This window comes from Eublepharis macularius, chromosome 4 (assembly GCF_028583425.1).
Source record: "Eublepharis macularius isolate TG4126 chromosome 4, MPM_Emac_v1.0, whole genome shotgun sequence".
In the NCBI taxonomy this organism is placed as follows: Eukaryota; Metazoa; Chordata; class Lepidosauria; order Squamata; family Eublepharidae; genus Eublepharis; species Eublepharis macularius.
In genome coordinates, this window is record NC_072793.1 from 27,718,400 (window position 1) to 27,739,932 (window position 21,533).

Consider the following 21,533-nt stretch of genomic DNA (forward strand, 5'->3'; position numbering starts at 1 on the left):
GTAATGGTGGAAGTGTGCCCTGATACCTTCTGTTGTGTCAGTTTATCCACATCTACAATTACTAAGTGTGTTAAAGAACTAGGAGAAGAGCTGCATATATCACAGATTGCCAAGGCAAAAAGTTGATTCCCCCCTCTTCTTTGGCATTAGATGAGAGCAATGACATTATAGATACAGCTCAACTACTACCATTTATCAGGGGGGAATAGATTCCAGCTTCAGAATTACAGAAGAGTTGTGTGCATTGCAGAGTTTGAAAGGCACTATAACTTCAGAAAACATTCTTGAAGGTGTGTGAATCAGTAGAAAATCTTAGTCTGAGTTGGGATAAATTGAAAAGCATCACAACTGATAGTGCAAGAAATATGGTGGGAAGTAAAACTGGTGTAATAACAAGAATCAGTCAAGAGATAAACAGTACACTTCCCATGCAATTTCACTGCATCATCCATCAGCAAGCCCTGTGTAGTACAATTCTTCAGTGGGAAGTGTATTGTTGTATCCAGCATTAATGACATCAGGTAACATGGCCTTACTTAATCATCAGTTTCAAAATTTTCTCCCAGAGGTAGATGCAGAATATGGAGATATGTTGTACCATGCAGAAGTCAGTTGGCTTAGCAGAGGCAAAGTCCTCAAATGTTTTTTCAGTCTTTGTCATGAAGTTGATGTCTTTCTCAAGGAGAAAGAAAAAGGTCAAGAAATACTTTCTGAACCTGGATAAATTTTTGATTTGGCTTTCTTAACTGATATCACAGAGCATATAAACACATTGAATCTAAGGTTGCAGGGAAAAGGAAAGCTTGTGTGTGATATGTGAACTGAAAGCTTTTGAAGCAAAACATTTTTGTGAAGCAAGTTAGTGAAGGTAACTTTTCAAAATTCTCATTCTGCAATGAACTAAAATTTGAGAAGGGCAGGAATTTACAATTCCATGTTGAAAGACATGTCAAAGCACTGAACCTATTGCAGGTGGAATTCCAAACAGATTCACTGATTGCCATAAGCACAGAAAGGAAATAAGAATGTTTCAAAATCCATTTGAAGTAGCACCAGAAGATGCAAGTAACTTTTTAAAGATGAAACTAATTGATTTGCAAGCCAGTGATCATCTCAGAGACAATTAAAAAGAAAATAGTCTGTTCAGTTTCTATTCTGGTCTACCTTATACATTTATCAACCTACAGAAATTTGCTGTAGGCATGTTCACCGTCTTTGGCACCACATGTATCTTTAAACAAACACTTTCCAAGATGAAAACTGTGAAATCAAAGTGTAGGTCAAAACTTACAAATGAACATGAACATGATATTTTAAGGGTGTCTGTCACAAACCTTGACTTGGACATTAATGCCTTGGCTAACAGAAAACAGCCACAAAAATCACACTGACTAGGTAAGCATGTGTAGCTAAATAAAAGGATTCAACAGTGAAGTATTGTTCCAAAATGGATTGCATTCAAGTTAACATTTCTTCATTGACCTCTGAATGTTTACTGTTGATCTAAATGAGGTTAATAGTTTTGTTACATTTTGATTTAAGCTGTGGTCCTCTTTAGGCACTGGGCACTTTAATGTGGCCCCCATGTGCCAAAAGGTTGGGGGGTCCTATACTAATCTGTTTGACCTATGTAGAGAGCAGAGGCATTGTTGACACATATATTGAAAAATGAGATTCTCAAACACACCCAAACTGTCCAAAACAAAGGTTCTCCTACTGAAAGAATATTTTAAAAGCGAACTTGCTACATTTATGGATTTCTGAAAAGACTCAGAATACTTTTCCTTAAGACCAAAATATTTAACATTACTGTTAAGTAAATTATCTGTTAAGTAAATGAAGATTACAATCTTCCCAAACATTACTTTTACAGCCAGATTTTAGTCAAGTTCTTTATTTTGTTGGGGTTTGTATTAATAGTTTTGTTCCTTCTGAGCTAACTTTATTTTTAATCCCTCTGGCCTGTTGATGAACTTGATATTTTGATTAATTTTATTATGTTTTACTTATTAACCACTACAAATGATGGTAGAAGAGAAAGTTTTAACAAATTTACCAGACCCAGCTGACAAACATATCAAATGGACATTTGTGATAAAAATTGTGAAGAGCATTAATTTTAGTGATTCATGAAACTATTCATGAAACTCCAGGTTACTAGCAATACAGAGTACCTATCTCACCCCAAAAAATATACCTGGGAACTAGTTAAAATAAGGATATATATTTTGCCCAACAAGGGCAGGTTTTCTTCTGAAAGCTTGGCTGTCTTAAATATTTACAAAGACATCCTCTAACAGCAATACTACTACTTATTTTGTATGGAAACAGACATTCATATTATACCTTACATATTCTGTTATATCTTCTACACAAGATCATAATTATACTTTCAGTGGAACAACTGAGGTTCTCACATTAAAAAAAGTTTATCTATGGATATTTACAGTATGTTTTTAAAGACTCATGTGAAAGCAACAAATTGTCAAGACCAAGTTAACTGACAACTGACGTTATCCAGCAAGTATCTTACGTTTGCTCAACTGCTGTATAAAGTTTATCACCAGAGACATTCCAGGATCTTCTACGCTGGCCCCCACAGGCAAGAAGTTTGGCATTTTGCTACACCTACTTTCAAGCTATAGAACCTTTTCTGTTCTCTCTGCTCCCATCCCCATTAGAAAGTTACAATGCCAAAGATATAAGCTGTTTCCATCTTTGGAAAGTTTGTTCTTGCGTTAAAATTCATATAACAGGGCTGCAGCTCTAGAATATGAGACATGCCCTTGGGTGGGACCAGCACCATGTTTCCAGGATGATTTTGAATTTATCCAAAGACAAACACCACTGCTGCATAACTGTGATGTACACTCCATCCCTCCCCATTTCACAAATACCTGAAAACAGCTCTATCACGCTGTTGTGAGAACAGAACGCACTGTAAAAAAAAAGTCAAATGGATTTACTTTGAAGAAAGAATTCAATATGGAATTGCAAGTTGAAAGACTAAATCTTTACTTGGCATGTTAAGAGTCACTGAATTCACAGCAACTATTTTACAGTAAAAATACTGAGGTGGGACCAGCACTGAACTTTGGAATCAAGTGTTAAATACAAAATTGACTTTAACAAGAAATCCACTCCCTCTCCGTAACCAAGGGAGGAGCTATTTTACTGCAGAACCCCACCACCATTTCCCTGCAAAAAGCAGTCACACTGGTTGACTTTAGCAGACAAAACGAGAAGAGAGTCAGCACACAGGAGATGGGGGTGATGTACAGTTTGCAAGCCCCTACTGGGACATAGTGGATGAGAGAAACCTGAGAGCAGAATTCCTCCCCTTGGGAAGGGCAACTCAGCACCACCTCTGTCGCTTGGGGCCTGCAGGAAGATACCTGCAGGCAGGTACTTCCCACAACACACATTGGCTCCTGCAGCCCCAAGGCTAGGCTCCAGCTGCAACAGGAAGCAGACATTTACAGCTCTAGACACATTTCTATTTTATTACTGCCAAGGTGAAAAAGCCACCATGGCCCAACAGGCAACCAGTAAAATTTTTCCCAAAAATAACTCGGTACAAAACAGATCTGTTTCAGAATTTTAAAAAAAAGAAAGAAACCTTTACATGAGTTTAAAACCTATTCCAAAACATAAAAGTAAAACAAATTCCATCCTTGATATTAGTAGCCGCCGCCATACACCCTTCCCCTCCCCCTGGGGAGCATGGAATGAGATGTCTTGCAGTCCTTTCCATGCACAAGATGCGCCAAGTGGTTTAACTGGTATCCATCTAGAAGAAAAGAAAAAGACAGTTCTGTGATTACTGCCCACAGCACAGCCCAACCTGAGCCCAGTTGTCACTTTTTAACAATTGTTATACACATAGTTTCATGTTTTACAAAGTTCTTTAGTACATGCAGGGAGGTATTCTTTAGCCCAGGGTAATATCCTTGATATCATTTAAGGCTCACTATTTGATCACAGTGATAATTTACTGGAATTCTGTTCTAGTTTCAAATTATATTACTGAAATACTAGAATTCCTGAAGACCAATATTCTTTTGCCAGGAGCTACAACTATCTCACCGATCCACAGCATCTTATTCTTACATCTGATGGATTATAACAATAGTTCTCTGTACCATCCTTCTCATTAGAGAATGAAAGGTTTTATACAAATGGCATATACAAAGGTTTTCATGTAATATTACTTGCCATTTTAAAATAAAGTTTTATTAAAATTTTTAGATCAATTTTTAAAAACCATGTTATAATAAAATGGGCTAACTTAAACAATGGGAGAATATGTGATTGAAGTGTCTTAGATGTACATTAAATTTGGGTTTGAAAGAATTTTTTTCATAAAATGATGTATAGATGGTATATATCACCATAGAAATTAGCAAAAATGTCTAAGAATGTTTCAAATAGGTATAAAAATGTGAACAGGAAGGGACATTTTATCATTTATGGTGGACAAGCAAGGTAAGTTTTAGATACAAATATACTCAATTATCCTGAAGATTTTAAAGACTAATATAGAAATGAAATCAGAGGTCTTTTCGTTGGGGTTAATGGATAAACAATTGCAAGTTACATATGGTAGATTATTTTGTAAGCAGCAGCAGCAAGACTATTATATGCTCAAAAGTAGAAAGCAACCATATTACCTACAGTAGAAGAGTAGCTGGGAAAAATGATGGATTATGCTGAGATGTTTTGGATCAGGGGAAAAAACACTAGAAAATGTTTGGCTACTTGGAAGCCCTTTAAAGACTTTTTGTGAAAAACAGAAAAAAATGAACTAATGATTTGTGCTTCTGAAGGTTAGGGGGGGGGGAAGCATGCCTACATGAAATGGAGAATAATGGTAACTATATAGTAAGTTATGGCAACTTTTATGGTAATTTTATAATACGTAATATTTGTATACCTTTTCAAAGAGGAAATTGGTATTGATTCTTATCTATTATGCTTTCTTTTCCTTTTTTCTCTTACGTTTTTTTCTTTCGTTATCTTTTAGAACTATGTACTTTTTTCTTACATGTTTTTCAATTAATCGTAAAAATTAAACTTTTTTTAGAACCTCACCATTCTGTAATGTTTAGTAATGGAAGCCAAAGATATGTACTAAAACTGTATTCTGTATTCAGGAAACAGGCTCTAACAGAATCAGCAAATTGCTATTCATAAGTAGCAAGCAGTTTTAAGGCTTCAGCCCTAAACAACTTCTAAGCAAGCATGTTTAGGATGCACCAGATTCCTAGTAAACAAATATGGTTATGAACTTCTTCCCCAATTTTCCTAATAACTGCAGCAAGCAAGAATTTATCGCCATCTTATGACAGACTGGGAAGGGTCATTACTTACCCTGGCATTATAAGCATCCAACTGTGCATCCAATTCTTCTGCAGAGAGCTGCTGCTTAGAACTTCTGCCAGCACCTCTGCCTCTACCTCTGCTGCCACGGCTGCCTCGTCTGTTGCCACCACCAAAACCTCCTGAGCCACCACGGTTTCTGGTCATGCCTCCTCTGTTTACACTAAAATCAAGAGCGAAAACTCAATGAGCTACATGGTAAGTAATCCCTAAAACACTCTACAAAGAACTGCTGAAATCTGTTGAGGCTCAAGGACCCACATATCTTTTTACCTAGCAAGAACAGAGCATCAGAGAGTCACTGCCCTTCTTCAGACAGAAAAGGGTAGGGACTCTGCTGAGCTTTGAAGACACTCAGAAAATAGTGAGGCTTTTGCCCAAGAGCTGGTATGGATCGCAGATACTTGTCAAGTGTGATCATGACACGCTCTGTATGTTACCAGACAATACTCCACCCCACTGGAGTACAGAACACTAAACACATCAGTAGCAAGCAAAGATTTTTATCAACCAAAGCCCCTGATGAAAGTAAAAAAAAAGCTCCAAAAACCCATATAGAAGTCAGATCAAAGGAATATCACCTAGCTTTAAGCATTCTCTGAATCAAGGGTGCAAGCATATAATAACTCCTAAAAAGGAAAGCTAACAGTTAGCCTTTGCAATACAACTGCGAACATCGTCTCCTACCTTTGTATTGGTCTTCTCTGTGTATCAATCTGTGACGTAACCAGCTGGATGTTCATAGGACGTCCTAGAAAAACCAAAAAATTTCCTTTTGTGTCACGAATCAAGTTAGACCATCTCCCACCCACTGAGTAAATAATAGATGAACAGCATATACATACCATCCAGAGGGACTCCGTTGTATTGTTTCATAGCTTTCAGAGCATCTGCCTTTCTCTCAAAATGTACATCTGCTGTACCTAAGCTACGACCAGATCGGTCATAGTGCACTGCCGCCTTCTTCAATGTCCCAAACTCTGCAAAAAGCTCCTAAAAGTTGAAAAAGATACATTATATAACCTGAGTAGCATAAGACACTCATACAGATCTAATCCAACTATACAAGCATGTAGGCGGGTTTTTTACATTGCGGCATCTAGCTCTTATACTGCTTATATCCCACCTGATCTTTAAGCATGTGCCAGGCACAACTTGGGGGGAAATGCCTCTGTTAGGTCCAAATGATATAGCTGGAAGAAAACTCTTCTACTCTGCCATGATCTATTGCTTTTTATTGCAGCTATAAAGTCAGCTCTCAAATAACTTTTTCTTGCTTTTCAGCTTAATTTACCTCACAAGATTAAAAGGAAATACATTCTCAACAATTTTCATAGCCTACTAAGTATAAACAAATTAAAAGCCTGGCATGACATTGATGAAACCAAATTAGGCATAACAATGAAGTGAAAATGTGGGCCTTGGTATACAGTTTTCACTCACAGCCATGTATCCTACCACTCCAATGAGCAAAGTTTGAAGCCTTCCACCAAAAATGCTTCCTTCAACTTAAATGGCTCTTCCTTCTGTAGAGGAAATTCCTCCCGCGTAATGTTATAGCTGATGTAAAAAAATTACTATTTAACCATTCTCCACTTTTTTCAAGGAGAACTATTACCCCAACTGAGTCAAGACAAAAGAAGGGCCTTTAATCCTATACTGTTTTTCAAGGCATACATCCCCAGCAAAAGACTTGAGACAATGAGCCAAGACTATAGACCCACTACAGGTCTCATTTAAAAAATCACCAGGATTTGAATACGGGTAACTATACTCCCAGAAAAATCAGGAGTAATCAACCTACATCTCAGCTGACACATTAGTGGATGCTTTACAAGAAAAGAGTCCAATAATTCAAGCAAAAAATGAAATATCAGACAAATGCTACATTCCTTTGCCCAAAGTTGCTATAAAGCATCCATTTTGCAAGCTAACATGCGTTAGAAGAATATTTGGAGGAGAAAGAGTGCTTAAGAACATCACAACATGTGTTTTACAGTCAATTTATCATACAGATGGTACCATAGGAAAAGAGCAGAGGCATCCTCATCTCTCCAAACCAATGCTAAAAAGATGGAACATTTATGGTGTAGTGGTTAAGAACCCAGGACTTTAATCTGGAGAGCCGTTTGATTCCCCACTCCTCCACTTGAAGCCAGCTGGGTGAACTTGGGCTGGGCAGGGCTCTCTGGACCTCTCAGCCCCACCCATCTAACTGGGTGAGGGAATAATAATGACATACTTTGTAAACTGCTCTGAGCGGGCATTAAGTTGTCCTGAAGAGCAGTATATAAATCGAATGTTATTATAATTACTATGTTACTATGCTTTGTATGTTACCAGACTCAGACAAAACAGCCCAATTTTATCAATGTTCATATGTGCATGCTACTTCAAACGGAACCAGCAGTTGTTTCAGAAAAATCCCCACAAATCCTAATTTACACAGGGCTATCCCAAACTCCAAAAGCAACCCGAAAAACAGATCACTTAATTTTTTTTGCAAGATCAAGTAGCAGCTACTGCTTTATATATGCTATGTACAATAACAAAAGGAGATACCTTCTGACAAAACAAGGAAAGCCCCAGTAAGCTTCCAAGGTAAGGGTTCAGCACCCACAGCCGCCTCAATTAAAGACAAAAGGAGACACGTACCTGTATATCTGCATCTGACACACCAAAATCCAGATTAGAGACAAGGAGCTTTCCGCCTGTCTCCACACCAGCGCCAGCACCAAAGCCGCTCTCAAACAGATCATGTTGCCACTTCTCCGGGAGTTGCTTCGGCTGTAAGCAAAGAGACACTCTCAATACGTTGACCCCCCACGCCCAAGTGAATCTTCGTCACGTTCCCCCGCTTCGCTAGCCTCCCTTTCGCTTGTTCCTTGGCCGCCCACCCACGCACTCCTTAGCATTTCAACGCAAAAACGAAACTCTGAATCCCCCCCCGTGCCCGGAATCACCAGCCCACGAAACACCGCTTCAAAAAAAACCCTGACCAAACAAGCCCAACATCCTAAACAGCCCCAGGCCGGAATATTTTTCTAAAGCAATATATATTTTTTAAAAGTCACAGGACCAAGTTCTTTCCCCGTACAAAATACCTAACCTGCCCCCCACCGTAAACGAGCTCCCGCCCTGCCCAGGAACTTACCCGGCTGTAGGGCGCAGGCCTGTTCCTGCCGCCGCCCCGGGAAAGTGCGGCCCGATTCCGCAGGGGGCCGCCGCCGCCTCCTGCCCGCCCCGCTCCACCTCGGCCGGCCCCACCGCCCCCGCGGCCAGAGGTCCCTCTTCCCCGGCCTCGGCCCCCGCCAGCCCGGCCTCCTCCGCCACGCTGGCTCCGATTCAGCTTAATAATATCGTCCAAAGACATGTCCATTTTGTCGCCCATGATGGCGGCTCCCTCCGGCTCCCGGGGCCTACGCTTCCGGCCGCGCTACGCCGGAGCCGGAAACGGATGGAACGGGGCTTGGAAAAAGAGCCGAGAGCGCGCGCGCACTTCCAAACTTCGATGAGGGGTGGAATAAAGAAGCGGTCGGCGCGCGCGCGGCTTTATGGGAGTTGAGGGCGCGCGGGGGAAGCCGGGAAGGCTGGAGGGGCGGAGCTTCTGGCGTGGGTGCCGGTTAGGGGGAAAGCGGAAGAGAAGGCCGAGTTTGGGCGCCAAGGTGGGGGGCCGCTGAGGGGGTTGGGCGGTGAGAGAGCGCCTGTGGGGAGGGCAGCGTGTCGAGGTCGCTTTCCTCAGGAGATGGCTTTCTTCCGTTAATATCCGTAGTCTTCACTGCCCGAAAAACCTCTCAGTGTCTTCCTTGTTGTTCCCTAGGATTAACCTTTCCCTGCCTTTCAGGGAACCCAGACCACCTCCTCTCAGGAGAAGGAGATGGACGAACGGATTGTATATTAACTGACTTCACGCTACAGGTGGAGGGTCGCGTTTGGGCTCTGTGTAGGAAGCTCCCTGCCTTCAACAAGTCAGCACAGTAAGGAAAAAAATGTAGAGAAACGGCCTCATTTATTTATTTATTTCCTCCTTTATTTATGTCATTTATAGTCCGCCTTTTCTCACTGAGACTCAAGGGGCGTGAGATTAGTACAGTGTGAGATTAGTACAGTCCATTTCAAGGACATTTCCATAAACAATGCCATAGGGTAAATAAACGCAGTTTTACAAAGACGTAGCATTAGTAAGAATCCAAGACAGTTGAAGAAATGCTGAAACAGAACATAAGCAATTCTAGGGCTGACAGACTGCATGAAGCATAAGTAGCTCATAGGAGCGCATATTTAAGACAACAGGTAGTATGTAAGGCAACATAGTGGTGAAGTCTATGGTCCTTAATTCATTAGCAAAGCTGCAAATTTTCTAATTTTTCATGGAATACTTTTTTAAAATGTGCATTAACGATCATACTATCACAGTCCAAAGCGAGCTGCCTAGAGGAGCAGCATATATATCTCCCATTTAAATTACAGAAAAAAACATTCCCTAATAACATTTCATATACATGTCTTCTGGCATGTATAAGATAGGCCTTAGTCTTACTGTGACTGAAATAAAGACTTGGGTTGCATTTGCTCATATTTTCCCTTCTACCTTCTAGCCAGTTTGGTGTAGTGGTTAAGAGTACAGGACTCTAATCTGGAGAACGGGGTTTGATTCCCCACTCCACCACTTGAAGCCAGCTGGGTGGCCTTTGGTCAGTCACAGCTTCTAGGAGCTATCTCAGCCCCACCCATCTCACAGGGTGTTTTGTTGTGGGGATAACAATGATATACTTTGTAAACTGCTCTGCGTAGGCATTAAGTCGTCCTGAAAGGCAGTATGTAAATTGAGTTGTTGTTATTCCTGCTTTCTGTTGCTTTTTCTTTACTGCTGAAATGTAGACTTGTAACTTATGTTTATTCATGTGAAATAAATGTTGATAACAGTTTTCTAACTGTATGCAGCAAGCACTTGTTAGAGGCGGTCAGATGTGCTGTTGAGAGAGCCTTTTGCAGGGTATCCTGCACTAGTTTGTGGCTTTACTGCAGAGTAACTGCTAGTAGAATTTATAAAGTCATTGCATTTCTATGTTGATAAAAGGACTAATACTCTGTGTTTTATAAACCAAAGAAATCCCCGTTCCTGTGCTGACACTGGAAATGTGTATTGCAGATCCTAGGTATTTTTTGTTACACTGCCCAATGAACACAGTAGGAATGTTCCTGTTGAGTCGAATTGGCTGCTTCTATGAATATTTTGTTTCTTCGCTGTGAGGGTGTTGGGATTTAAGATACAGCAAAGAAACAATAACACGCTTGACAAGTTTCGTAGGTGAATTCCAAGCCTCCCCACACCGTCTCCTTATCTATAAGTACAGTCCTGATTTAACATGTGTGATACTATTTAGTAGCAAAGGAAGTGGTACGAAGCCTCTGTGATCTTTTTAGAAAAATGTGGTCAACTTTCAGCTCCGTTTCCAGCGTGGAAGATGTAAGTCCATCTAAGGTTCTTTCTTATTCCCTCAGATTCCATCCTAAGCTTAGTGTGGAGTCTGTTCACCATGAAAGTGAAAATCAAGAGCTGGCATGGAGTCGCCTCTTGGCTCTGGGTTGCCAATGATGAGAATTGTGGAATTTGCCGAATGGCTTTCAATGGCTGCTGCCCAGACTGTGAGTAGCAGGGCTGTGTGCCCACTGATATTCACCCTGACACACACATGAGGTCTTCTCCAAACTTTCCCCTAATTAAGCTTATGTTTTGCAGGTAAGGTGCCTGGAGATGACTGCCCTCTGGTATGGGGTCAATGTTCACACTGTTTTCACATGCACTGCATTCTCAAATGGCTCAACTCCCAGCAATTTCAGCAACATTGTCCAATGTGCCGGCAGGAGTGGAAGTTCAAAGAGTGACTCTGGCATTTTTCTTTTTCCCCCTATTCCCCTTTTTGGATTTCATGGATTGCTCACTTGTTGAGGACTGAATTTCTGCCCAGCCTTGGAAAACATACTTGTACAATATTGAAGATGTCTTCTACCTTTCCAGGGTTATTGAAGGGAAAACTGAAGGATGATGGAGGAAATGGAATCACTGTTAGCCTATTGATAGCTAACACTGCCCACCATATATAAACAGCACTTTTGCCTTCTACAGTTCTGGTCTTTATGCCCTTCTGCAATACTACACCCTCTGTGATTTCTAGGCATTGTCGTTGGTAGGAAAATCTAAAGTACTGGATAGATAAATTCCATAATGAGCTATTAGTGTTTTTCAGAACCTGGACTCCCTAACAGTGTTTTGGTCTACATCTTGATGTTTTCCCTGAAATCCCCTAGGCTTGGTTCCTCAGAGGTCTGTACCTCAACTGCACTAAGAGTTGAGAGTCATAGTAAAATGGTATCTTCCAATTAAATACACCCCAACGATTTGTGTACTGAGGAATTGTGGCTAAACCTTCCCCTTCTATTCTTTGTATCTTTTTTTGAGCCGTATTCTTCTTGTCACCTTTTTTCTTGGCGTCCTACTGCTGTGTTCTGCTCAGCCAGCATACAGCCTTTAGGCCATAATCCTGAAACCCAAATGGTCAAACGGTGTTTCTTTGATTATAGCAGAATTTTAGTATTACATGGTTTAAGACTGCAACATTCAGTATAAATGTAGATTTACAGAATTATTAGGGGGAAGGGGTGGCAGGAGGAGAGAATAACTGCAGGCTTGTGCCTGCATCTTGCTACAGACTTGGCTTGTAAATACAATAATATGTTTGTTTCCCAAAGGTAATAATTCCAGATCTCTCATGGTGCCAAGCACTTGCCCACAATGTAAATGAGCTCATGGGGAGGTTCCAATAAATTAAGTGATGTGATTCATTGTTTGTAATACCCTCTACGTTTTTCATCCACACTGGGATTCTGCAAAGGTTATAGCCAAGAGCAAAATGTTCGTATCAGTGCTCTATGTGCTCTTTAGATTCCCCCATGAGATGGAAAGATGTGGCCTGTGAGGGAATGGTTATTTTTCAATCATATTTGTAAAGTTTCTCCCCTACCCTAGCCCATTTTATAGCAAAAGGGTTCCTGCCATAGCTTTGTTATGTAGCCGCACGGCCCACAGACCAGCTGTTTCTGATGCTTCATCCTGGCTATTGGATGCCCAGTCCTTTCTGCCTCCCCCGCCTGCTATGTGTAATTGGAAATCCTTTGCAGCACCCAAATGAGAAGATGTTCTTAGTAAATTGTTATTGTCTGTGACCTTTACAACACAGAATGGCAGTGCTAACAAAGTTGAGCCTCCAAAGGTACAGGTTCTACAGTAGAGGCAAGAATGGCCTGAGTGTTTTCAAAGATCTCTCCAACTTTGAAATATGAGCACAATGCTAGACTCTTACTGCTGAGTGCCACAATCTTTGACTTCATTGTTTCCAAACTTTTTTTGGAAAAGTTTTTATTAATGCAAAATCATTGTACATAACTAGCAGATAACAATAAGTATACATTAACTGTATATAAATGCTTATAAATTCTGTAATTGTTTCCAAACTTGCAATACCAGAGACACAAAATTGGAAAGCCTTCACTTGTACATTTGAAAAGGTTTGCTTTTAGGGTATAGAAAGAGTAGGAATTGCGTACCCTCAGTGTAGCCTACACATGTATTTCTGCTTGAGTTCCTGTTTTGAATATGAATACTAATTAGAAGGAAGCAGGCCCAAAGCAGTGACTCAGGAAGAGAGATAACATCTCCAACAAGTTGAATTCATAGCCAATGGGCAGATGCTGCAGAATATCACCTTCCCAATCGGGGGCTGGAAAGAGGCCAGAAGAGATAATGGGTAGCCTCTTCTGTGGGGGTGAGTGTAATCTTTGGGTCACAGAATCCTATATTTATTCTCATGGTACTCTAGTATACCCTGGCTCACAGTTTGAGGTTCTAGTAGGGTAGCCATGTTAATCTGCTTTGGGGGAAACAAAAGTGTAGTGACACCTTAAAGTCTAAAACATTATTGAAGCTTAAGCTTCCATCAGATACAGCCCACCTCATCACGTACATGAAGCCTCAGCAGAATTTTCTGTATACAACGGGAGAGGGGAGGTAAGCCATGAACAATTGTTTAAGATCCAAGAGGTACAGCTTGTGATATTTCTGAATGTAACATGAAAGTATACAAGGTAAGCATAATGATCATTCATGACAGCACAGCTTTGTAGCACACCATTTATAGAGGCTAAGGAATCCGTTGGGATCTTAACAGGTCTGATACCACATTGATAAAGCACTTCCTCCCTTTGAAGTTCTTTTGTTGAGGAATGACTCCAGTCAGCAGCAGAGTGCCCTCTAAGTCCATGGATCAGACACTGCAGAAAAGCCAAGCTTCCTCCTTTCCATATCCTCTCAGAGAATACTCTTACAAAACTTAGTAATATCAGCCCTTAATTCTATCATCTGAGGTTCGTTAAATGTCTCTATTTCTAATCAAAAAGAGTCCAGTAGCACCTTTAAGACTAACCAATTTTATTATAGCATAAGCTTTCGAGAATCAAGTTCTCTTCATCAGATGCCTGATCAAAACTGGGCAGATACAGAAGATAGCCTCCATGCTAATTGCATTCTGTCCTCTTGTGATTTATGCCCTCTTCTTTCCTCTCTCTCTCTTTCCCCCTCCTCTTCTGTATCTGCCCAGTTTTGATCAGGCATCTGATGAAGAGAACTTGATTCTCGAAAGCTTATGCTATAATAAAATTGGTTAGTCTTAAAGGTGCTACTGGACTCTTTTTGATTTTGCTACTACAGACTAACACGGCTAACTCCTCTGGATCTATTTCTAATGTGATACATGCTATCACCCATGAAAAATGTTTTGTCAACTAGATAGGACAAACAGGTCAGTCTTTATGTAAAAAGGGGGGGGAAAGGACACACAATTCAGCATAAAAAATGGCAGTATTCAGAAATGTACAGATGACTTTGATCTACCAGGGCACTCTGACGGTCCTGAAACTTAAAAAAGTGAACAGCCATGTTGGTCCATAAAAAATCCTGAAAAAAAGCATTATAATTTACTTATTTATTTATTGCATTTCTAGACCGCCCTCCCTGACAGATAGGCTCAGGGTGGTGTGACAACATACAATTAATAACATACAGTTTAAAAACAACATTATAAATATTAAAACACTATTCCATATACAATAAATACCTTTTATTGAGGCCAACACAAATGATGAAAGCTTACATGTTCTAGAGAACCTTTCATCAAGCAGGTGATGCTCAAATTTAAAAAATGGAGGAGGAAAAAGTACACTCTCCAGGTCCGGATCCTGAAACTTATTCCTGCCAGCCTTTAATGTTGGATCCTGGCAAGCTCAGAGTTCAGTTGCAAGAAATATAATGGGAGATCATCTCATTTGGAAAAAAAACGAGAATCCACCAAGGTTCAATATCACCTCAGATCCATACAAGAACCGTCATGGTTTCCTTTGCAAGCTAAGAACAGACGAAATAACTTGGTAGTTTTTATTTTAGCAATGGTAGAGATAAATTTATCATGATTCACAAGGTACAGCAAATTGAAGCCAAACTGGGGGAGATGAGAGGGGAGGTAGCTGTGAATATCCTGCATTGTGTGGAGGGGGTTGGACTAGATGATCCTTGGGATGGCCTTTGGGTACATTCAAGCTCTGTTTCTGTGTTATTGCCCCAAGTAAGTCTTTTCCCAGGTTGTTCCCATCATGGTGACAAATCAGCTATAAACAGCCATGTTGGCCCATGCAAAATCCAGAAAAAAATACAAAATCGGGTAATGCCTTTTATTGATCTGAATTGCCATTCTTCAACAAAACATCAAAGATGTTGAAAAAAATGAAAAATAGTTAAATTAGAATGTATTGTTATAGTTGTTTTAAGCAGGAGTTTTAATGAATCTGACATTTCTTACAAGTTCTGAATGACTTAATATAAGTAATTTGTGGTATTATTGCTGTTGTAAACAGGCATTTTGCTGATCTTGTATACTTTTGGGTATGGATATCACAAACTATATTTCTCCCCCTCCCCTCATAACCTTTTAATATTGTGTTCAAAGTGGCTACTTCCTCTGCAGTTTATAAAGATACTGAGGCTTCCCTTCATGTGTCTAATAAACTAATAATAATGGTTCACAAAAATGTATTAAGGTGCTACAAGACTCCTTTTATTTGTACTCTACCTACTGCATTTCTATAATAGTTATGAAAGTGAGAGATTTGCAGCATATTTTGTGTATAACATATTTATCTGCATTTTCAAGTGTGTTGAGAATACTGAAAGAGATTCAGAAAAACTCCTAACCTGTGATTTGTAATCTAATCAACACTGCTAGTTATAGCCTCTGTTCCATCTCTGCTGGAGACTAACATAGGTATCAGTGGGGGAGATCCGTGATCAGATAACCCAACAGTTTTTTCTTCAAAGCAGGGGAAAGGGTTTGCTGAGTTAATGACAGGTTGTAAAGACCATTTAGACCATGATTAGATTAACAAGACCCTTATCTGCTTTTAAGCAAAGAAAGCGTTGAATGATTCACAGTTACACCCTTCTAAATCAATCACATCTCCTTCAGTCCTAAACAACTTCTATTGTTGTGAGCACATAGGCTTGAAGAGGCATTGGTGTAAGATGAACAATTTATTTCCACTGTTTCACTTGATCCAATACAACGTTTCAACTAATTTGCTGTAAGCTTTGAGGCTATGCTCAACTCAGCAAGGAAGGCTCTGTATTATCCATTCTCCTGTTGCAGCTCTGCAGACATTGCTAGAGTGTGTTAATGCCTCATTCAAAGCTACAATGTAAAATAAGGTGACTTTATAATCAGTAAATTGGCTTCACTTTTGCGTTTTTTGCTGAACCAGAGGAGTCAGAACATTTATTCTTTAAAGAGAAGAACTTGATGGAGTTGCGATGCAATTCTCTGTATAAAAAAATCACCCCCCCCCCATGTTTTGTATTTTTTGCTTTCTTCAAGACCCCTATTCAAATCTGTTGTATAATTCTTGGGGCGCATGTCTGATGTTTTCTGTACAACTCGGACTACAAAAGGCCTGGAATCTGACACATTAAACTCTAAAACTATACACCTACATAATATATGAATGATCATAAATAAGTTTGTTCACCATTACAAGTTTGGGTTGTTCCGATTACACACACATATATATCCCATGAAAATTAACAGGAGTTCCATGCATGCAAGTATTTGGGCGATAGTTTCATATAAGTGTGTTGGCACTATATTTCAAGCCACAGGTTACCCCGTTGTAAAGTATTAAGGTGGCAAAAGCCTTTTTCCAGATGGGCTGTCCTTTCACTCCTAGATCTCTGCCTGTACACATGAGAAGCAGCACAAGAGGGCAGTAGAAAACGCACAAGATTTTGACAAGTTTCCCTGCTCGGCTTGGTTAATTGCAACCCAAGATTAAAATACTCCATCCTTGATTGCCTGCTTCTTCAGCCGGGAAAGTTTTCTGAACTAGCTTTGTGTGTAGGTTGGGAGGGGGCAGAGGACAAGAGGAAGGATGTATGTATGAGACAGGAAAATGAAAGAGAACTGCCCGATCCTAAAAAGACGAGAAACTAATACATTCCAAGAAAAATAGCAGGCTAGGGATGACTCGCCCATCCTGGTCAATTCTTCTTTGACCTTTTTTTTATTTTTAGACGGCTACGGAGGTTTGCTGGGTGACATTTGGGACAGCCACTCTCGGCATAACCTGTTCCACAGGGTGATTGTTGTTGTGAGCCTAAAATGGAGTAGGGACGATGGAGTGAGCTGCTATGAGTCTCCACTGGAGGGGAAAAGTAGGGTTTAAACATCTAAATAATTTTTCTCGGATTAATTAACTTGTACCTGATCTTGTATTTATACTAAAAGGTGGAAAGATTTGGACATTCTTTTAACCTTGTGCTAGTATTTAAAAGATTGAAGAGAAACAATCCATATTAATAGCTATTGTAAGCACATAGATCCAGAGGAGTTAGCCGTGTTAGTCTGCAGTAGCAAAATCGAAGAGTCCAGTAGCACCTTTAAGACTAAGCAACTTTACCGTAGCATAAACTTTCGAGAATCACAGTTCTCTTGCGCAAACGCTTATGCTACAGTAAAGTTGGTCAGTCTTAACGGTGCTACTGGACTCTTTTCGATTGTATGCGCAGGCATCCCAAGGAACAAATGCGACCTTCTGTATAAATAGAAGGGGCTTCAGACTGGTAAAAGTTCTGCTTTAAACGTCTGGCAGAAGGGAGACTCGGACGAAGAAAGACTTGTGAAATCCCAGCACAGCGAACTAATCGGGGCCATTTCTCTCCCCCCTCCAAAGGATTTCTCCAGCTGGCTCTTTTTCTCCGGACTGGACGCAGGGAGGGAATTTGGACGCTACGAGCTCATCTGCTGGCGGAAGGGTCATCTTGCGCTACGGAACTTACAGTGCAATCCTAAACAGAGTTACTCCAGTCTATCGACTTCAATAGGTTTAGGCTGCAGTAACTCTGTTTAGGTTTGCGTGTTAATCTCGGCTGCTAGCGCTTGCTCGTCGACAGCAAGCCTGGCCTCTCCCCGGTCTGGAAGGGGCGCTCCCTTCGGGAAATGCGTCCTGTTGGGACAGGGTGCGACCCGAAGCTATCCGCAGGTGCCCCTTTCGAGGCGGGCGAGCCTCCCGTCTAGGGGCACCTCGCAGCGCCTGGGCGTCAAGCGGGGCCGCCGGTTGCCGCTGCTGCGCCCCCCGCCCGCTCCGCTCCGCTCCCCGCCTGCTGCCGGGCGCGGGGGGCTCCGCGAGGAGGCTGAGCGCTGCCGCCCCCGCTCTCGCCTGCCGATATAAGCCGCCGTCGAGGGCAGGCGCCCAGCCCGAGCCTGCGCCGCCAGCTGCACCATGCGGAGCCCCCCCAGCTTGGCGCTCGCCTGCCTGGCCCTGGCCGCGCTGCTCAGCCCGCCCGCCGAGGCGTGGTACAAGCAAGCGGCCGGCCCCAGCTACTACTCGGTGGGCAGGGCCTCGGGCTTGCTCTCCGGCATCCGCCGCTCGCCCTACATGCGCCGCTCCGACGACCTCAGCGCCGCCGACAGCAGCGCCGAGGACGCGCCCGCCGCAGCCGCCTCCTTCCTGCTGGCCGAGCCGCGCCAGAGCCCCAGCGGGCTGCGGAGCATGGTGAGTGCCGGCCGGAGCCGGGGGCGGCGGGCGGGCGGGCGCGGGCTCTGCCAAGGACCCTCCGCAGCCCTTGCGCTCTCGCTGCGCTATAGCAGCGGAGCCAGAACGAGGCGAGGGAATAACCCGGCGCAGGAGCCGACGAAGCGTGGCTGCCGCTGCTCTGCCTTGCCTGCTAAACTGTTTGGAGCTGACTCCGAAAAGAGGAATGAAAAGTCAATGTGGGTCGTTTTAAAACCACTAAAACGATGGATGGGGGAGGCAGGCAGGGGGCGGGGGAGGCGTCCATTTCCTAGCTCCTTGAATCCTCAACCATCGTGGCGCTCGTAGCGAAACGAATTTTCCTGGAAGCCAAGCTACAAGTGACGAATGACGCTCGCCTGGGAAGTGAACAGACTCACCTGTGTATTGTCGAAGGCTGTATTCCTGTATTCCTCCCTGTTCACTTGTCCTCCACTTGCGCTCAGTGAAGAGCAAGTGAATGGCAAGTGAACAGGGCGGAATACACCTGAGTCTGTTCACTTGCCAGGCGAGTGTCATTCGTCACTTGTAGCTTGGGTCTGAGTGAACCAGACGCTCTAGTGGCAAGTGACTGCAGCGGCGCAATAGCCAAGGAGCTGGGGATGCAGCCGGAGAGTGTCCTAGAGCATGTTTAGGGGACTGGCTTTACTCTCCAGTAAGTGAGTGGCCTCAATGGCCCCGGGACGAGGCAAGCCGCAGGAGGAAGCGCGATCGGGGCGCGGCTGCCTCGCAGGTGTCTCACTGTCCCCCTTTCTCCCCCTGGCAGGCGGTGTGCGTGAAGGAAGTGGCCCCGGAGCTGCAGAGCTGCCAGCTGCTGCCCGGCCTGCCCAGCATCATCCAGTGCAAGGCCGACGTCACCGTCTCGCTGGACCCCACGGACTGCAGCGCCCCGTGATGGGAAGGGCTGCCCAGGTCGGGACGCCTGAAGCAGGCGGAGAAAGGGAGGCAGGCCGGCCGGCCGATGGGAGGCATTTTCTCACGGGCAGGATGAGGGACACTTTTCACTTTCCCCCCCTTCTGCATCAGATAATAAATGCGCCTTAAACTGCTCTTGCGTTCTTCAGTCTCTCTATAAAACGGTTAAAAGGGGGTTTCTGCTAGATAAAGGAAACAAAACTGTGGATACTGTAAGTCCAGCGGTTTTAAGAAGGTCCTGAAAATTATTTGGCGGGGCAGGGGTACGGTTGCCAGTCTCCAGGTGGTGGCTGGAGAGCTCCCGGAATTAGGGCTGATTTCCAGGCCACAGAGATCAGTTCACCTGGAGAAAACGACTGCTTTGGAGGGTGGACTGTATGGGATTATACCATCCTGAGGTCCTTTCCCTCCCCAAACGCTGCCTTTTCCAGGCTTCGCCCCCACCCCCCAATCTTCAGGAATTTCCCAACTTCAAGCTGCTGGCGGTACTGTTGAAGAAGTAAAACAAGACTCTTCCAGTACAAAATTCCAAGAAAACGGGATTTTTAGAAGGCCAGATGGTCACCCGCTAACAACTCTGTATAATACACATACAAGATGCTTGTGGCATCTTAACTAAACAGGAGTTTAGTTAAGGTGCCACAACCCCAATAAAATCTATTCCAGAATAAACTTTTGTGAATTAACTTTGTTAGTCTTTAAGGTGTCACCAGACTCCTGTTTTATTTTGCTGCTCCATGCTAGCAGGGCTACCCCCCCAGACCCCCCCAACACAAAGTTTTGTGAGTCAGAGCTGGTTAAAGCAAGGGGGGGAGATGAAAAGAGAGGGCAGTTTAAAACAGAATCCAATCAAAAGGTAATACATCTATCAGAAGAGGTGAGGATCCCTCCCAGATGTTGACAGGTAAGAGAAATGGGATTAGCAGCAGATCCAATCCAGAAAAGAGACGAATGAAAAATAATGGAAAAGTCTGATTTAGAGAGATTGGGTGGAGGGAGAGCTGAATCACTAAAGAGTATCAGTAGAAAAGAAGTAGAGTTTAGTTGTACCTTTAAGACTAACCAACTTTATTGTTAGTCTTAAAGGTACATCTGACGAAGAGAGCTGTGGCTCTCGAAAGCTTATGCTACAATAAAGTTGGTTAGTCTTAAAAGTGCCACTGGACTCTACTATTTTGCAACTACAAACAAACACGGCTAACTCCTCTGAATCAGTAGAAAAGAGCAAGACTATATACGACTAACAAAATTTGTGGTAGGGTATGTGCTTTCTGAAGAAGTGAGCTGTGGCTCAGGAAAGCTCATCCCCTACCACAAATGTTGTTAGTTTTCTAGGTGCTACTGGACTCTTGCTCTTTTCTGCTGCTACGGACAGACGAACATGGCTACCCATCTTGATTTATCTCTAAAGAGGCTCAGTTCAGCACCGAGTTCCCTGAAGATTTCTTCCTCCAGCAACGGAACACCCTGGAAGAAGATGCCAAGATTCCCTCCCTGCTCTCTGCACTGTTAAGGCCAGCTTTGGGTCGGTCTATTTGTGGCACCGCACCTTAAAGACTAACAGCTCCATTATGACATGCCCTTCCGTGTCTCTGCACACTTCCTTGGAAGCAAACCCATTGAACTCAGTGGGATTTTTCTTCTGCGTATGAGAAGGGGCTACCTGGGGGTGCAGGGTCCTGTTGTTTTCAAGCGCACAGCCCTTCGTCTCCCCATAGAAAGCGCCAGCTCCATTCACCCACTCCTGGGGGATCGGCTTCCTTCTCTGAAGCACCGCTTTCGCTTTGGGCTCCCTGGTTCTCGCACCCATTTCAAATGTAGGGAGACTCCATATACAGAACAGGGTCAGGATGTGGAGGTGACTGGGGAGGACGTTGGGTTGTCCTTTGCGCTCTCTGTTCAGGGCCCAGATGTCGTGGGTTTAGGGAGCTGGCCTTCTTCGCTCACCCACTTGAGCAAAGGGAGCCAACTAGCCTTCATAGGGGTGAATTATCACACTTCGGCACTCCCGGGGATCTTGAGATCAATTGACCAACCACCTTCCTTCTTCTGAAGCCTTTTAGTAATTT

The 21,533-nt window shown here is 42.9% G+C and overlaps 3 protein-coding genes across 8 annotated transcripts; 2 read left to right on the plus strand and 1 right to left on the minus strand.

Annotated features, from left to right (window-relative positions):
• Positions 1-3,586: 3,586 nt before the first annotated feature.
• Positions 3,587-8,886, minus strand: ALYREF (Aly/REF export factor). Its single transcript, XM_054977202.1, has 6 exons — positions 8,534-8,886; positions 8,035-8,166; positions 6,225-6,372; positions 6,067-6,130; positions 5,371-5,542; positions 3,587-3,790 (listed from the first exon to the last, which is right to left on the minus strand). The coding sequence occupies exons 1-6, from the start codon at positions 8,768-8,770 to the stop codon at positions 3,776-3,778; spliced, it is 768 nt and encodes a 255-aa protein (XP_054833177.1). The 5' UTR covers positions 8,771-8,886; the 3' UTR covers positions 3,587-3,775.
• Positions 8,887-8,971: 85 nt separating this feature from the next.
• ANAPC11 (anaphase promoting complex subunit 11) lies at positions 8,972-12,221 on the plus strand. Of its 6 annotated transcripts, none has more exons than XM_054977278.1 (4): positions 8,972-9,044; positions 9,224-9,356; positions 10,885-11,028; positions 11,123-12,221. In XM_054977278.1, exons 3-4 carry the CDS (start codon positions 10,920-10,922, stop codon positions 11,266-11,268), a joined length of 255 nt encoding a protein of 84 aa, XP_054833253.1. In that variant the 5' UTR covers positions 8,972-9,044; positions 9,224-9,356; positions 10,885-10,919; the 3' UTR covers positions 11,269-12,221. The 6 variants fall into 6 exon arrangements, with proteins under 6 accessions (XP_054833253.1, XP_054833255.1, XP_054833254.1 ...); XM_054977280.1 differs by having other exon boundaries at positions 8,979-8,991; XM_054977279.1 differs by having other exon boundaries at positions 8,986-9,044; positions 9,200-9,356.
• Positions 12,222-18,258: 6,037 nt separating this feature from the next.
• NPB (neuropeptide B) lies at positions 18,259-19,554 on the plus strand. Its single transcript, XM_054978860.1, has 2 exons — positions 18,259-18,531; positions 19,316-19,554. The coding sequence occupies exons 1-2, from the start codon at positions 18,259-18,261 to the stop codon at positions 19,442-19,444; spliced, it is 402 nt and encodes a 133-aa protein (XP_054834835.1). The 3' UTR covers positions 19,445-19,554.
• Positions 19,555-21,533: the final 1,979 nt, after the last annotated feature.

Excerpts from the sequence above, each read along its gene's own strand:
- ALYREF (XM_054977202.1), bottom strand. The coding sequence starts at position 8,770 with ATGGGCGACAAAATGGACATGTCTTTGGACGATATTATTAAGCTGAAT. Across the intron at positions 8,167-8,533 it reads GGCCTGCGCCCTACAGCCGG|CCGAAGCAACTCCCGGAGAA; the intron begins GTAAGTTCCTGG and ends CTTTGCTTACAG. Across the intron at positions 6,373-8,034 it reads TGTCAGATGCAGATATACAG|GAGCTTTTTGCAGAGTTTGG; the intron begins GTACGTGTCTCC and ends TTCAACTTTTAG.
- ANAPC11 (XM_054977278.1), top strand. The coding sequence starts at position 10,920 with ATGAAAGTGAAAATCAAGAGCTGGCATGGAGTCGCCTCTTGGCTCTGG. Across the intron at positions 11,029-11,122 it reads CAATGGCTGCTGCCCAGACT|GTAAGGTGCCTGGAGATGAC; the intron begins GTGAGTAGCAGG and ends TATGTTTTGCAG.
- NPB (XM_054978860.1), top strand. The coding sequence starts at position 18,259 with ATGCGGAGCCCCCCCAGCTTGGCGCTCGCCTGCCTGGCCCTGGCCGCG. Across the intron at positions 18,532-19,315 it reads CCAGCGGGCTGCGGAGCATG|GCGGTGTGCGTGAAGGAAGT; the intron begins GTGAGTGCCGGC and ends TCCCCCTGGCAG.